Raw genomic sequence first — 14,550 nt, 5'->3', positions numbered from 1 at the left:
AACGGTTCCATTGTACAGAACGGGGGCGACTTGTCAGGTCGCGGCACGGCAAGTCGTGTCGCCTCGTGTCGCCCCCTGTGTGAACCGGCCCTAACGCCTCCTTCTACCATCTACTCTGGGCCTGTCCGTCCATACAGGTGGTTCAGTTCCTTCATGATCGCATGGGCTCCCCACTGTCCCTTTGTCCCTGTCAGTGTGTGTTGGGGTTCCTCTCACTCTCTGAAGGTGAGAAATACTTGAATATATTTTTACAAGAAACATTATTCCTTTTCAGGCTGCAAATCACCAAGATGTGGATGAGGGGTCCCCCGCCCCCCCCCCCCCTCCCCACACACTACAACAATGGATCAGAGCTGTTAATAACACCCTTCCTTATAAAAAACTGCTTTATATCCACAGAGGTTGCCCTAAAAAATACAATAAAATATAGGATAGATGGTTGGAGGATGCCTCCACTTGTGATACAGCAGACTAGACATGTTACTCTTTGGTAATCCCATGGGCCGCCCACAAGACCACCTTTCTTCCCCCTTATTGATCTCGCACTATTGTGCCAACTAACAGACTGTACTATGCCAGTTCATTTACTGACTTATATCATGTCTCTATGTATGTCAATTGGATTGATTCGAAATTGTAGTGCCTGTTGCACTATTCACCCATATGTTCATATATTTTCTATGCTTAATAAACGCTGTTTTGATTAAAAAAAAATAATGTGATATATACATTTCTAGTTTGGTTTATTATGCTCATGATTCAATGCCATGTATTTTGATGCAATGTCAGTTTCTGTATTCGTATTTGGTTTTCTTCAAATAAAAACTATTGAAATAATTTTTTTTTTTACTATTTTGGGGGTGTCAACTAATCTTAGGGCCTAAAATGATTTTTAGGCATGTATACAAAGAGGGTTAAACAGGCACGCACGACCCTGTGGCTAAAAAGCTGAGATGGACAGGAAGCCTGGAGGAATGGGAACTGGGATGGTATGTGACATCTGAAACATAAAAACAAAATGTCATTATCCCTTGCAGGCTATCCAGATATTTCATTATTTGTTGAATTATTGGAGAATGAACGCCACAATTTGAGCCAAAACAGTAAATAGATGTTCATCAAACACAGCTTATCGAGTGATGAAAGACAGACACAGAGATCTTTTATCCAATCAAATTATATTTAAGCCTGCAAATAAAGGCAGCAACAAAGTATTGTTGTAATGGATAGAAAGAAATATCTGTCCATTCATTTAACACTTTTACAAAATACTGCAAATTATAACATTCTAAAGAAGGACCCTACAGTAAAATTCATACAAGAAGTGGAGGCTATTTAAAAAAAATGTAAACTGATATCAAAAGATGAATTTATATTCATACTAATTCAGAAGACAAAAAATGCAGTATTTTATGCTCTGCTCAAGTTACTTAAAAAAATCAATCCTCCAATATTGTCTTACAGAAAATATGTTGATGCAGTTAAATGATTTACCTGTTTTGAAGAATACTCTCTTAGCAAAATGAGATGTCTAAACATTATACAGTAACATTGAACATAACCTAAATTTAGACGTGTGAGCCTCTTTCTTTAGTAAAACGGGAATTGAAAGAGGAAGCAATTATGCTTAAGGACAAATTTTAATCATTTTAACACCAACTCTGAATGTTTCTGAAAATGATTTTGCAATAAAAAAGAAGCACGGCAAAGGGGACGTGCTGTGGCCCACCTTTGCAAATGTGTTTCTTTGGTGGTGAGAAGAAAATATTGGGTTTAGGGAAGATAGGGTTCAATATACAGCCTGGATATCATTGGGGGGGTTATTGATGACATCTTTATATTTTGGGAAAGATCCTCATATATATTTGAAGAGTTTGTAAACATACTAAATAACAACAGTATATGTATGTTTTTTTTACAAGCTAAGTTCAAGCGGATCATTTAAATTTTTTGGACTTTTTAAATCCAAAGTAAATAGCCATTTTGCTTCCACGCTCAGAAATGTTGCATCCAAACTGTATTTTTCAGAGACCAGTTTTAAAACCTGTAGACCCCATAACTGTAGGCATTCAGCATATTTTCCCACACATGATGTGACACTGCTTTAACACCTCTAAGAAAGAGATTATTTACTGTATATACTAGATTATTATTATATGCAAATAGAACCCAGGCAGATATTTAAGCCCTTTTTTAAGATCTTGAGCTTTTACGGGTAAAATATTTTTCTGTTGGGTGGATAAATTGGACACTAGTCAGAATTTTTTCATTTTGTATTGTTAAATGTATTTTAACCCTGTAGTTGCTACAAACTTCAATATAGAGCAGGGGTCTCAAACTGGTGGCCCTCCAGCTGTTGCAGAACTACAATTCCTATGAGGCATTGGAAGGCTGACAGTTACAAGCATGACTCCCATAGGCAGAGGCATGATGGGACGTGTAGTTCCGCAACAGCTGCAGGGCCTCTGGATTGAGACCCCTGATATAAAGTATTTTGAGGTAGCAACGGCTCCAGAGAGCACAGTTGTGTAGAGCAATATTTCATCAGAATACCAATGGTGAATTATACAGATTTTTGGGTTACATTGTTATATGTTTTATATTTTTAGGTTAAATTATTTTATATGGTTTCTGATACTTTTTTCAGGTGTTTCTCAGTACCAGGAGAGGTTCTTGGATTTTAAATCGTGTCTCTGATTATGGCTATCCCCTGGACATGTTAACACTTTCTCGCTTTCTAAATACACTGAAATATGCCTTACCAGATTCTTTGTTGAACTATGTTGGAGAAGCTTCAGTCAATAAGCGATTTGACCATGCAAATTTTGGCTTGAAACCTAAACACAGGTAAGTTCTTTAGCTAACTGAATTGGGGGGTCCCCATGCAACCTGTTCTGGCTTTTACAAAACAATTATTGTTTGCCTTACCCCACTGTAGTCAGTAAGCTGTTTTTCTCTAGGGGTGGCTTCTGAAATATAAAAACTATGGTTCGGGGATGAGCTAAAGTTTGTGCCATATGGGCCTGAACCTGTGGGAATGTATTAAATGATAGCTGGCTCCTAGCCCAATCAGTCGCAGCCTAGGAATTCCCCTCCTAGAAGCAGCATATACATGGGGAAATTTTTTTTTGATCTCCTGCAAATTTTGTAAGTTTGCCCACTTACAAAGAGATGAAGTGTCTATAATTGTTATAATAGGTGTAATTTAAATGATAGTGTCAGGCTAGGAGCAGATAACAAGTAACAGTTCAGGTGTGCTGATTATACAAGAGTTCAAAGCACATACCATGAGCAGGTCTAAGCAGAGCAGGTCAGCTGGGACTTGTAGTACACCACTGCAGACGAAGGTAGATGATTTCTGGACCTTGTAGTTCACTGCTGTAGATGAGGATAGATGATTGCTGGACCTTGTAGTTCACTGCTATAGATGAGAATAGATGATTGCTGGACCTTGTGGTTCACTGCTGCAGATGAGGGTACTAGTAGAATCAGGAAAAGCGTAGTCTAGGCAAGCTGGGTCATACACAGGTAGATCAGAATCCAAACGGTACAGAATCAGAAGCAAGCAAGGAGGGTCAAACAAGCCGGGTCAAACACGAAAGACACAGAGCAAATATCAGCTGGATCAAACACAAGTGAACTCTAACACGAGCACTGACTGAATGCTGATACAGGAGATTTAAAGGTGAGATGGCCAATCACTGTTGTTTCCCAGACACAGGCTGTGTCAGGTGAGTTGTGCTGGTTCCTAAAGGGATTCTAGTACTGACAGATAGAGACAGAATATCAACTAAAAATCCTGAAAAAATACATGATATAAATTATATAGAATACCTGTGGCGGGGCACACCCACAAATTAGCAGCGTTTGCCGACGATATTCTCTTATTCCTCAAGGACCCACTCACATCTATCCCCAACTTATTGAAAGATTTTGAATTGTTTCACCGACTATCTAACCTTAAAATAAACTTCTCCAAATCCAATGCCCTGAATATATCCCTCCCTCCAGACACTGTCAGGCAATGTCAGGAGAACTTCCCATTTTCCTGGAAGAGGGACTCCATTACATATCTAGGTATCCAGCTCCCCACTCGCTTATCTGACTTATTCTCACAAAATTTTCTCCCCCTAGTTCACACAATAGCGGAAGACCTACGCAGATGGGACAAACCCCAATTTTCATGGTTTGGTCGCGCGGCCATCTTAAAGATGAACGTCCTCCCGCGCTTTCTCTATCTGCTACAGACAATCCCTATCACGATCCCTGACTCATTCTTTCAACGCATCCAGCGCCTATCCCAACAATTCCTCTGGTAGGATAAGCAACCAAGGATAAGCTTTTCCCAACTCACTAAGCCCAAACATTTGGGCGGCATCGGCCTTCCAAATCTACGATATTACTCCCTTGCTTGTCATTTGGGTAGAATCGTAGATTGGGCTACCCATGAGAAATCCAAGAGTTGGGTCCACCTTGAGAGCCTAGCCTCAAACCTACCCCTTAAAAGTTTGCCGTGGATTCTCCCCCCCCACATACCTAAGGGAGCTAAAGAACATCCCCTCATAGCAGCCACCCTAAACAGCTTCAAGACAGCCTGCAAACACTTTCAGCTATCATCCAACCCAGGACCGCTCATGCCCGTTCGCATGAACCCGGCATTTGCTCCTGGCATGAATGATTGTTTTTTGAAGTCGGACTGGCCTCATGAAGACATACAAACTCATCACTTCTACCAGGCTGGTCAGCTATTAGATTATGAGGGCCTCCCTGTCAGACCTGACAGAGAGCCCCTCCCGTTCTGGTCGTACTTTCAGATTCGTCACTTTCTTAGAGCGTCCAACCGTGAGGGAGCTTTGTCACGGAACTTGACCCCGTTTGAGACTGTCTGCTCCCAAGTTGCTCCACAACAACACCTGATATCAACTATACACACTATGCTTTTCTGGCAGAGTTCTCCGAAAGATGGCTGGGCCTGCCCTGCTTGGGAGAGAGAGTTGCAAACAGTCTTTTCAGAAGCTGAGTCGGAAAGCGTTTTGATCACCACACACAAGGGATCCTTAAATGTACACACACAAGAAAATAACTACAAAATTCTATCCAGGTGGTATTGTACACCGACACGCCTACACAAATTTAACGCAGCGATTTCGGAGAACTGTTGGAGATGCCTGTCGGAACTGGGATCTTTCATTCACATCTGGTGGTCATGCCCAAAAATCCAGACCTTCTGGACTCAGATCCACACATTGACCTCCCGAATCACAAACCAGCAAATTGAATTTACGCCAGCCACGCTCCTTCTTCCCCTCTCTTCCACATCTAACTCCTCTTACAGAAAATCTTTGGGCCTACATATGCTTAACGCAGCCAAGCTGTGCATACCGGTGCACTGGGGCTCTACAGAGATCCCAACTATCTCAGAATGGCTACATAGAGTGGGGAAGATAGCGGAAATGGAAGAGCTTATCCATATTGCTCGAGACTCGCCCCAAAAATACACCCGTACCTGGGACCGTTGGACCCAATTCCGTTCTTCTGCAGAATTCAGGGCCCTTGCAAACCCGGTCACACAAAACTCCAGGATTACTCATACCTCTGAGCAAAATTGATCCTATACACCCTTCCGAAGGTGACATGTCCGGGACCGGATGGGTCCTCTCATACCAACCCCGAAAATAAGAGGGATGCCCACATTTGTAGATGGGACTACCATACCTAGCCCCCATCAACGGTTTGTCTTGGCGGGAGTCAGGGGGCGGACCGTGAAGGTCCCCACCCCTCCCCCTATCTCCCTCCCCTTTTCCTTCCTTAGGTACCCCTCCTCTCCCTTCCACCTGTCCGCCCCCTCCCCCCATCCCTACATTGCCCCCCGATTGTTACCCACGTACCTGAAGACTTGACACCAGACACATACCCCCCGCGCCCTTACATTGAAGACCGTTGTAGACGAGACTTTTATTAAGGAAAAATGAATACGACTTCTAGATGACACCATTTGTGCACGATACCCGAGAGAGACCGCCCTGTGATACAGGATGGACCAATCTGACCCTAATCGGGCAAAGCGCCACCGCGTTTTCCCCTTCCGCTGATGGAACGATTCAGTGATAACGTGAAGGCAGACACATAGGGCACTCCTTCCTTACACCCCCCCCCTGGAAATTTATATCCCCCATTTCTTCAACTGAGTTCTCGGGATAAGGAGATTTTTCCAGTTAAGGTGTTCTTACTGTTTAACAGATCACACACCCAGCAACATGTCTACTAAAAAATGTTATTTTTTTCCCTTTTTTTTTTCTCAATGTTTGGGACATCTGTATGTTATCTATCTGATTGTAACTCTGGCATACTCTGAAATGCAGTTTGTATTTTCCCTTTTCTTTGAAGAAAAATAAAAACTTTTATGGAAAAAAATAAATAAAAAATATATAAATTGAGTTGCAGTCCAATGAGTAAAATAAGTATTTGATCCTCAAGCAAAACATGACTTAGTACTTGTTGGAGAAACTCTTGTTGAGGAGAACAGAGGTAAGACGTTTCTTGTAGTTGGTTACCAGGTTTGCATACATCTCAGGAGGGATTTCAGCTCCCTCCATAAATTTTCTATAGGATTAAGGTCTGGAGACTGGCTAGGCCACTCCTTTGTTGCCTTGGCTGTATTTTTTGGGTTATTGTCATGCTGAAAGACCCATCCATGACCCATCTTCATTGTTCTGGCTGAGGGAAGAACATTCTCATCCAAGAATTTACAATACGTGGCCCCGTCCATTGGCCCCTCCATGAGATAAAGTTGGCCTGTACCGTTAGCAGAGAAACAGCCCCAAAGCATAATGTTTGCACCTCCGTGTTTGACTGTAGGGATGGTGTTCTTAGGGTCATAGTCAGCATTTTTCTTCCCCCAAACACTGTCAAGTTGATGCCAAAGAGCTCAATTTTGGTCTCATCTGACCAAGAGCACTTTCTCCCAATCCTTCTCTGAATCATTTAGATGTTCATTGGAAAACTTCAGAAGGGCCTGTACATGTGCTTTCTTTAGGGGGACCTTGCAGGCACTGCAATATTTCAATCCATGGCTGTGTATTGGGTTACCAATGGTTTGTTTGGGACTGTGATCCCAACTGCCTTGAGATCAATCACAAGCTCATCTTGTTTTGTTCTGGGCTGATCCCTCACTTTTCTCATGATCATCCTTACCCCATAACCAGGGGCAATTGATGGTTATTTTGTATTTCTTCCATTTTGCAAATAATCACTCCAACAGTTGTCTCTTTCTCACCAAGCTTCTTGCTGATGGTCTTGTAGCCCATTCCAGCCTTGTGCAGGTCTTTAATCTTGCCCCTGATGTCCTTTGACAGGTTTTTGGTCTTGCCCATGATGGTGAGGTTTGAATGGAAGAAAGAGATTCTATGGACAGGTGTTTTTTATACATAGAACAAGTTGTCATTAGGAGCACCTTCTTAAAGCGGTTGTATGCCCCTGGGAGAAAAAAACTAAATGTGTAAGGTCACGGCCTAATGAGCTAGTATACACTGCATACTATCTCATTTTGAATTACTTACCTTAGAACAAAGCGCCACTATCTGGTCACCGCTGAGGGAGCTCACATGTTCCCCTGTGTTTCTTCTGGGTTCGCGGCTCCGGCACTGTCGGTGGCCAAAGCCGTGATGACGTCACTCTCTCACGTGCAAGGTGAGAATGCTGGTGACATTTGGACAATGTCATTGTGGTGTCTATGTAAGTTCTAGGGAATGGAACTGAAATCAGAGAAGATGATATCTTTCTTTTAAGCTATGGTCTGTAAACTACAAATCCATTTGCCCCATGTAATGGAGATGTAGAGAGGAAAATGCAATGGAGATGTAGAGAGGAAAATGTGCTTGCAGCCTAAATTAGAGGAGTTACCTTGGTGGTGACCATGAATTTAGCAGATTGAGCTATAGAACAGAATGCACTTTATTTTACTCTTTTTACTGCCACTGATGTTTGAATCTGCAGATGAGACATCAGTGGTCTAAAAGACCCCCCAAAATATTGAGGGGTCTGGGAGGGTCTAAAAGATTCCAGGCCTCTTATTCATGGTTAACTTAAAATTTTGATCTGTAGGAGCTTTTAAAGCGTTTTAACTAATCCTTAGGCCTAAAATTATTATTTAAGAATGTGTACAAAAAATGTGCATGTGTAATAAAAAAAACACAGAGAAAGGGTTAAAGGATTACTAGGTGAAAATAAAGGGGAAAAAAGCTAGTAAAACTGTATTTTAAATGTGGATTTGTTGGCCTGTTGTTAGTTTTATAACTATACCAACGCCAGATTTAGGCGGCTTCTTACACTGCTTCTGGGGGAAACTGCCTTTTTTTTAAATGTAATACTGCACTGTGCATCTTCCCTTTCATACTACATCTTGTGTATGAGGGGCTGAACTTCTTCAGGTTTAGGTCCAAGCACCTGTACAGTATATAATTGAGCACGTTCATAAGATAAGGATCCCAACCACAGGAAGTTTGCTATTGAGAAAATAGACCGTGTCTGACTGAGTAAAATTAGTTAAAGTGAAAAAAAAGCTGCTGACAGATAAGGTGCAGACATCGAGAGGACCTTGCACATGTTTTTTTGCAGTAGCTTTCACTCCCCCTGCACATTATACCTGTCCGCAGAAAAAAAGATTTGGATAGAGTAAAGAGGGATTAGAACATATGTTAAGTTTTTGTTGTGGTCTGTGCCCCTCTTTATGGAAATTCATTGTTTATTTATCCTGTCTACTGATAGCACAGAGAAAAAAAAAAGAATGAAAATCCCAAATTTTGGGTTGTCCTCAAAACAGGAATATAAGTGGAGACACTGCTGCTGGTGACCCAGGGATTTCCTCACATTACAGGGATTTCCTTAACTTCCTTTGGTTATGGGACACTAAGTGAATGAATGCAGTCAATGGTGTTTACCTTGTGATGGAGCAGTGTGGACAGGTACACCTAGCTTCCACAGAATGTATTCTTAACATATTATATTTTGTTTTCCTTTTCCTTCTCTGTATGGTATCTATTCAAAACACTGCCATGCACAGAAATGTGTATATCTCTTACTAAGCCAGACCTAGAATGGTTATTATGGAAGGAAGTGTGTGCACCCTATACTTGGGGGATATACTGCATCAGTAAACAGCAGCACAAGGACTTCTGAAAAGGAGTCCCACTAAGAAGATATTTGAAATTCTCCAAAAGAATCCACACTCCCTCATTCAAGAACAGGAGGTTAGCAGACAAATTGAAAAGGAGCTGAGGGAATTTTTTGAGCTAAATGAGTCGGATGAAATGCCCAGAGCCACCCTTTGGGAGACACATAAAACTGTAATTAGAGGTAGTTTGATTGGGATTGGAGCAGGAATAAAGAAGGAAAGGCAGAAAAGGAAGGTTCAACTATACAGCGAGATTGAACAGCTATAACGGAATACAAGGCCTAGAGGGATTCAGGAGAGTCAGGATTTACAAAAAAAAAAAGGGAGTTGGAAGAGTACCTAGAGCAAGAAAGGAGAACAGTGTTCTATAGAATAAACAAGGAGAGATACCAGTGGGGGAATAGGTCAGGCAAGTGGCTGGCAAAAAGAGTAAAGGAACAGAAAAAGAGGACCTTTATACCCAAAATTAGAGATAAAAAGGGGGAGCTTAAGTTTGCCACCCCTGAGATTGCAGAGAACTTCCATTCTTATTATAGTACCCTGTATGAGATAGGAGGAAGGGGTAGCAAGGGAGGAAACAGGAAGAAAGCTATATGGGAGTATCTGAGGAACCTCGATTTCCCAAGAGGGGCGAGGGAGGAGATGGAGGCCCTAGAGGCTCCCATCTCGATAAGGGAAGTCGAGAGAGTAATTAAGGAAATACCACTGGGGGGCAGCCCTGGCCCGGATGGATTCTCCAGCTTGTATTACAAGAGATTCCGGAGCTTTTTGGCACCAAAGCTGTGTGAGTACTTTAATGCAGTTTGAGAAGGGCAGGACTTCTGTAAAGAGGCTCTCCTCGCTCATATCGCCCTGATTTTGAAGGAGGGTAAAGATCCGGCTGCCCTAGAGAGTTATCGCCCGATATCTCTACTGAACACTGATATAAAAATGTATGCAAAAATAATAGCCGACAGACTGAAAGTACTCCTCCCAGCGTGGGTCCACACCGATCAGGTGGGATTCATACAGGGACGGAAGGGAAGGGACAACTCCATCATCCATCATTCTGATCCAAGAGGCAATGAAAGGGAAGACTCCAACAGTCCTTATGTCAGTTGATGCCGAAAAGGCTTTTGATAGAGTTAACTGGGAGTTTATGCATGAGACCCTAAATTATATGGGACTAGGGGAAAGAATGATGAGATGGATCAAGGCGCTGTACATCCAGCCGACCGCTAGAATAAGAGTCAACGGATCCCTGTCTCGCCCCCTGGAGTTATTCAACGGGACGAGACAGGGATGCCCGTTGTCACCGTTGTTGTTCGTGCTGAGTCTCGAACCTCTCCTGGTAGCAATACGTAGGAATCAGGATATTCAAGGAATCCGGGTAGGAGGGAAAGAACACAAGCTATCTGCCTTTGCAGATGATGTATTATTATATATAGTAAATCCTAGAACATCGATACCGCTGGTGCTGAAAGAATTAGATCTTTATGGAAGATTATCAAACTTTAAAATAAACCTGACGAAGACTGAAATATTAAATTTAAACCTAACCGAGGCAGAGCAGAGTACCCTTGCATTAAGTCTACCCTTTAAGTGGTGTAAGGGCGAATTGAATTATTTAGGGATAAAATTAACGGCACATAGATACGGGCTCTATGAGGCAAATTACATCCCCCTCTTAAATAAAATTAAAGGTCTAATGAAAAATATGAGGCAGAAAGCAGTTTCTTGGATGGGCAGAGTAGAGATAATAAAAATGTTTATATTGACAAACGTAAATTATACATTTCAAATGATACCTGTCCCAGCCCCAATGAGCTTCTTTAGGAAATTAAAATCGTTGGCCCAGGCATTTCTTTGGCCCCTTAAACGACCACGCATACCATATAAAGTTTTAGTGAAGGAAAAAGAAAGGGGAGGAGTGGCACTATCAGATTTTAAAAAATACTTTGAGGCTACAATTATATCTAGAGTAACAGATTGGATATACAACCAGAAAGAAAAGAGTTGGGTGGACCTGGAAATTAGCTTGAGCGGGACATGTTTGGAAAAAATGATATGGATACCACCTCATCACCGGAAGTTAGGAGTAGACACGAGCACTTTAACTAGATACACATTAAAAATATGGGATAAAATTAACAAGGCACATAACTGGACCCACAATTCACCACTAATGTCACTTTTGGACACAAATTATTTTTTACCAGGTAAGGAGGAGCGGCTTTACTTTAGTAGATGGGCAAGTAAAGAAGAAATAAAACTAGGAGAAGTAATTAAGGGGAATAGGGTTTACACATATAGGGAACTCACACAAGAGTGGGGGCATAAACCGTTGGATAAATGGAGACACGCACAATTACTACACTTCACCCGAAGTTTGCCACAACCGTTAAGGGGAATTGAGAGTTTAAACCACTGGAGGAATTATTGAAGGATAGAAAGTGTTTAGTCAAAAGAGTATCGAAAATATATAAAATATTAAGACGTGAAGCTGATTTAGAATTACCGAAATATTTAGGGAAATGGGAAGAGGAACTAGGACCACTCATAAGTGAAGATCACAGGATAAAAATACTTAAAATGACATACTTAAAATCAAGAGAAGTCCGTATGAGAGAAATGTCCTATAAATTGATATCAAGATGGTACATGACTCCTCAAAGAATGCAGAGGTTCACAGGGGCAGAGCAGGCAGCGTGTTGGAGGGGTTGCTCGGGGCAGGGCTCATTTAACCACTTGACCACTGGGCACTTAAACACCCTTAACCACTACAATACAGGGCACTTTCACCCCCTTCCTTCCCAGCCCAATTTTCAGCTTTCAGCGCTCTAGCGCTTTCAGTAACAATTGCTCGGTCATGCTACACTGTACCCAAATGAAATTGTTATCATTTTGTTCGCACAAATAGAGCTTTATTTTGGTGTTATTTAATCCACGACTCCGTTTTTTTTTTTTTGCGATATAAGCGCAAAAATAGCGGAAATTTGGAAAAAAAACAATATTTTATTTTTTCTATTTGAAAAGAAATCCAATAAAATCAAATTTTGTCATAAATTTAAGCCAAAATGTATTCTGCTACATGTTTTTGGTAAAAAAAAATCCATTAAGTGTATAATAATTGGTTTGTGTGATCACGGACATATGTACGCAAATGATCATGTACATATGTGTGCAGGTGATCACGTACATATGCGTGCAGATAATCATTGGGACATGTGATTTTAGTGGGACATATGTGGGGGACATGTTTTTATTATTAGGGACATGTGTTTTTATTATTTGGGGACATGTATGTTTTGGGGACATGTGTGTTTTGGGGACATATGTGGGGACTGTGTTTATACTGTGTGGTGTGTTGTGTGTTTACACTACACTGATGATCAGTGAGTAAAAAGCTGTAAAAAGCAGCCCATACTCACTGATCATCAGCCGGCTGCAGCGTTCTGCTCTCCTCTCCTCAGCGGTGACTTCCGTGTGAGGAGAGGAGAGCCGATTGCCTAGCAACCGGCTGTTTGTTTACATCACATGACGGCCGTGATTGGACACGGCCGTCATGTGATCAGGAGGGCCAATCACAGAGCCCTCCTGCCGATCTGAGATGTGCCGTGTCCGGGTGACACGAGCACATCGGGATCGCGCCGCTGCGCGAGCGCGCGATCCCGCTACTCCTGAAGGACGTTCCTGAACGGCCTGTCAGAAGTAGACGGCTCCCACCCGGCCGTATATATGCATTGGCCGGGTGGGAAGTGGTTAATAACCAAACCAATTTTTAGCTTTCGGTGCTCTCACATTTTGAATGACAATTACTCAGTCATTATGAACCTATATGAAATTTTTGTCCTTTTTTTCACACAAATGGAGCTTTCTTTTGGTGGTATTTAATCACCGCTGGGTTTTTTATTTTTTGTGCTATAAAAGAAAAAATACAGAAAATTCTGTAAAAAAATGAATTTTTCTTCGTTTCTGTTATAAAATTTAGCAGATTAGTAATTTTTTCTTCATAAATTTTGGCCAAAATTTATACTACTACATATCTTTGGTAAAAATAAGTACAAATTGGTGGATATTATTTGGTCTTTGTGAAAGTTATAGAGTCCACAAGCTATGGTGCCAATATCTGAAAATTGATCACACCTGAAGTACTGACGGCCTATTTCAATTCTTGAGACCCTAACATGTCAGAAAAGTACAAATACCCCCCAAATGACCCCTTTTTGGAAAGAAGACATTCCAAGGTATTTAGTAAGAGGCATGATGAGTTTTTTGAAGTTGTCATTTTTTCCCACAATTCTTTGCAAAATCAAGATTTTTTTTACTTTTTTTTTTTTTTCACAAAATTGTCATATTAGCAGTTTATTTCTCACACAGCATATGCATACCACAAATTACACCCCAAAACACATTCTGCTATTACTCCCGAGTACGGTGATACCACATGTGTGAGACTTTTACACAGTGTGGCCACATACAGAGGCCCAACATGCAGGGAGCGCCATCAGGCGTTCTGGAGCACCCAGGACAATTCTGACATTTCTCTCCTACATGTAAAAATCATCATTTATTTGCTAGAAAATTACATCGAACCCCAAAACATTATATATGTTTTTTTAGCAAACACCCTGGAGAATACAATGGTGGTCGTTGCAACTTTTTATCTCGCACGGTATTTGCGCAGCAATTTTTCGAATGCTTTTTTTTGGAAAAAAAACTGTTTTGTGCTTAAAAAAAAAAAAAAAACACAGTAAAGTTAGCCCAATTTTTGCATAATGCGAAAGATGAAGTTACACCGAGTAAATCGATACCTAACATGTCACTCTTCAAAATTGCACAGGCTCGTGGAATGGCGCCAAACGTCGCTACTTAAAAATCCCCATAGGCGATGATTTAATAATTTTTTTACTGGTTATATGTTTTGAGTTACAGAGGAGGTCTAGGGCTAGAATTATTTCTCTCGCTCTAACGTTCGCAGCGATACCTCACATGTGTGGTTTGAACACCGTTTTCATATGTGGGTGGGACTTACGTATGCGTTCGCTTCTGCATGCGAGCACATGGGGACAGGGGCGCTTTAAAAAAAAAAAAAAAATATTGTTCATTTTACTTTATTTATTTTAGTTTGACATTTTTTTCCCCAAAAATAAATTTTTTGATCACTTTTATTCCTATTACAAGGAATGTAAACATCCCTTGTAATAGGAATATGGCATGACAGGTCCTCTTTACAGTGAGATATAGGGTCAATAAGACCACGCATCTCATCTCTAAGCTGGGAAGCCTGAAAAAACAAAAAGATTCTGGATTTGATCGTATTGGCGAGTCGGTAGAAGCACCGGAGGGCGGCGGGAGGGGGGGGGGTGTGTCTATGGCTGGGTATTGCAGGGTATCAC

The 14,550-nt window shown here is 41.4% G+C and overlaps 1 protein-coding gene across 1 annotated transcript in view; it reads left to right on the top strand.

The window, feature by feature from the left end:
- LOC143928260 (flavin-containing monooxygenase 5-like) overlaps positions 1–14,550 on the top strand; it is a 94,596-nt gene that overhangs the window by 45,703 nt on the left and 34,343 nt on the right. Inside the window, exon 6 of the mRNA XM_077453023.1 lies at positions 2,648–2,847. Within this exon, the coding sequence (XP_077309149.1) occupies positions 2,648–2,847 (200 nt within the window). The remainder of the gene's footprint in view (positions 1–2,647; positions 2,848–14,550) is intronic.

Source organism: Lithobates pipiens, unplaced genomic scaffold (genome assembly GCF_037356315.1).
Source record: "Lithobates pipiens isolate NorthernLeopardFrog02 unplaced genomic scaffold, aLitPip1_a1.2 Scaffold_23, whole genome shotgun sequence".
Lineage (NCBI taxonomy): Eukaryota > Metazoa > Chordata > Amphibia > Anura > Ranidae > Lithobates > Lithobates pipiens.
This window is presented reverse-complemented; position numbering and strand designations above follow the sequence as displayed.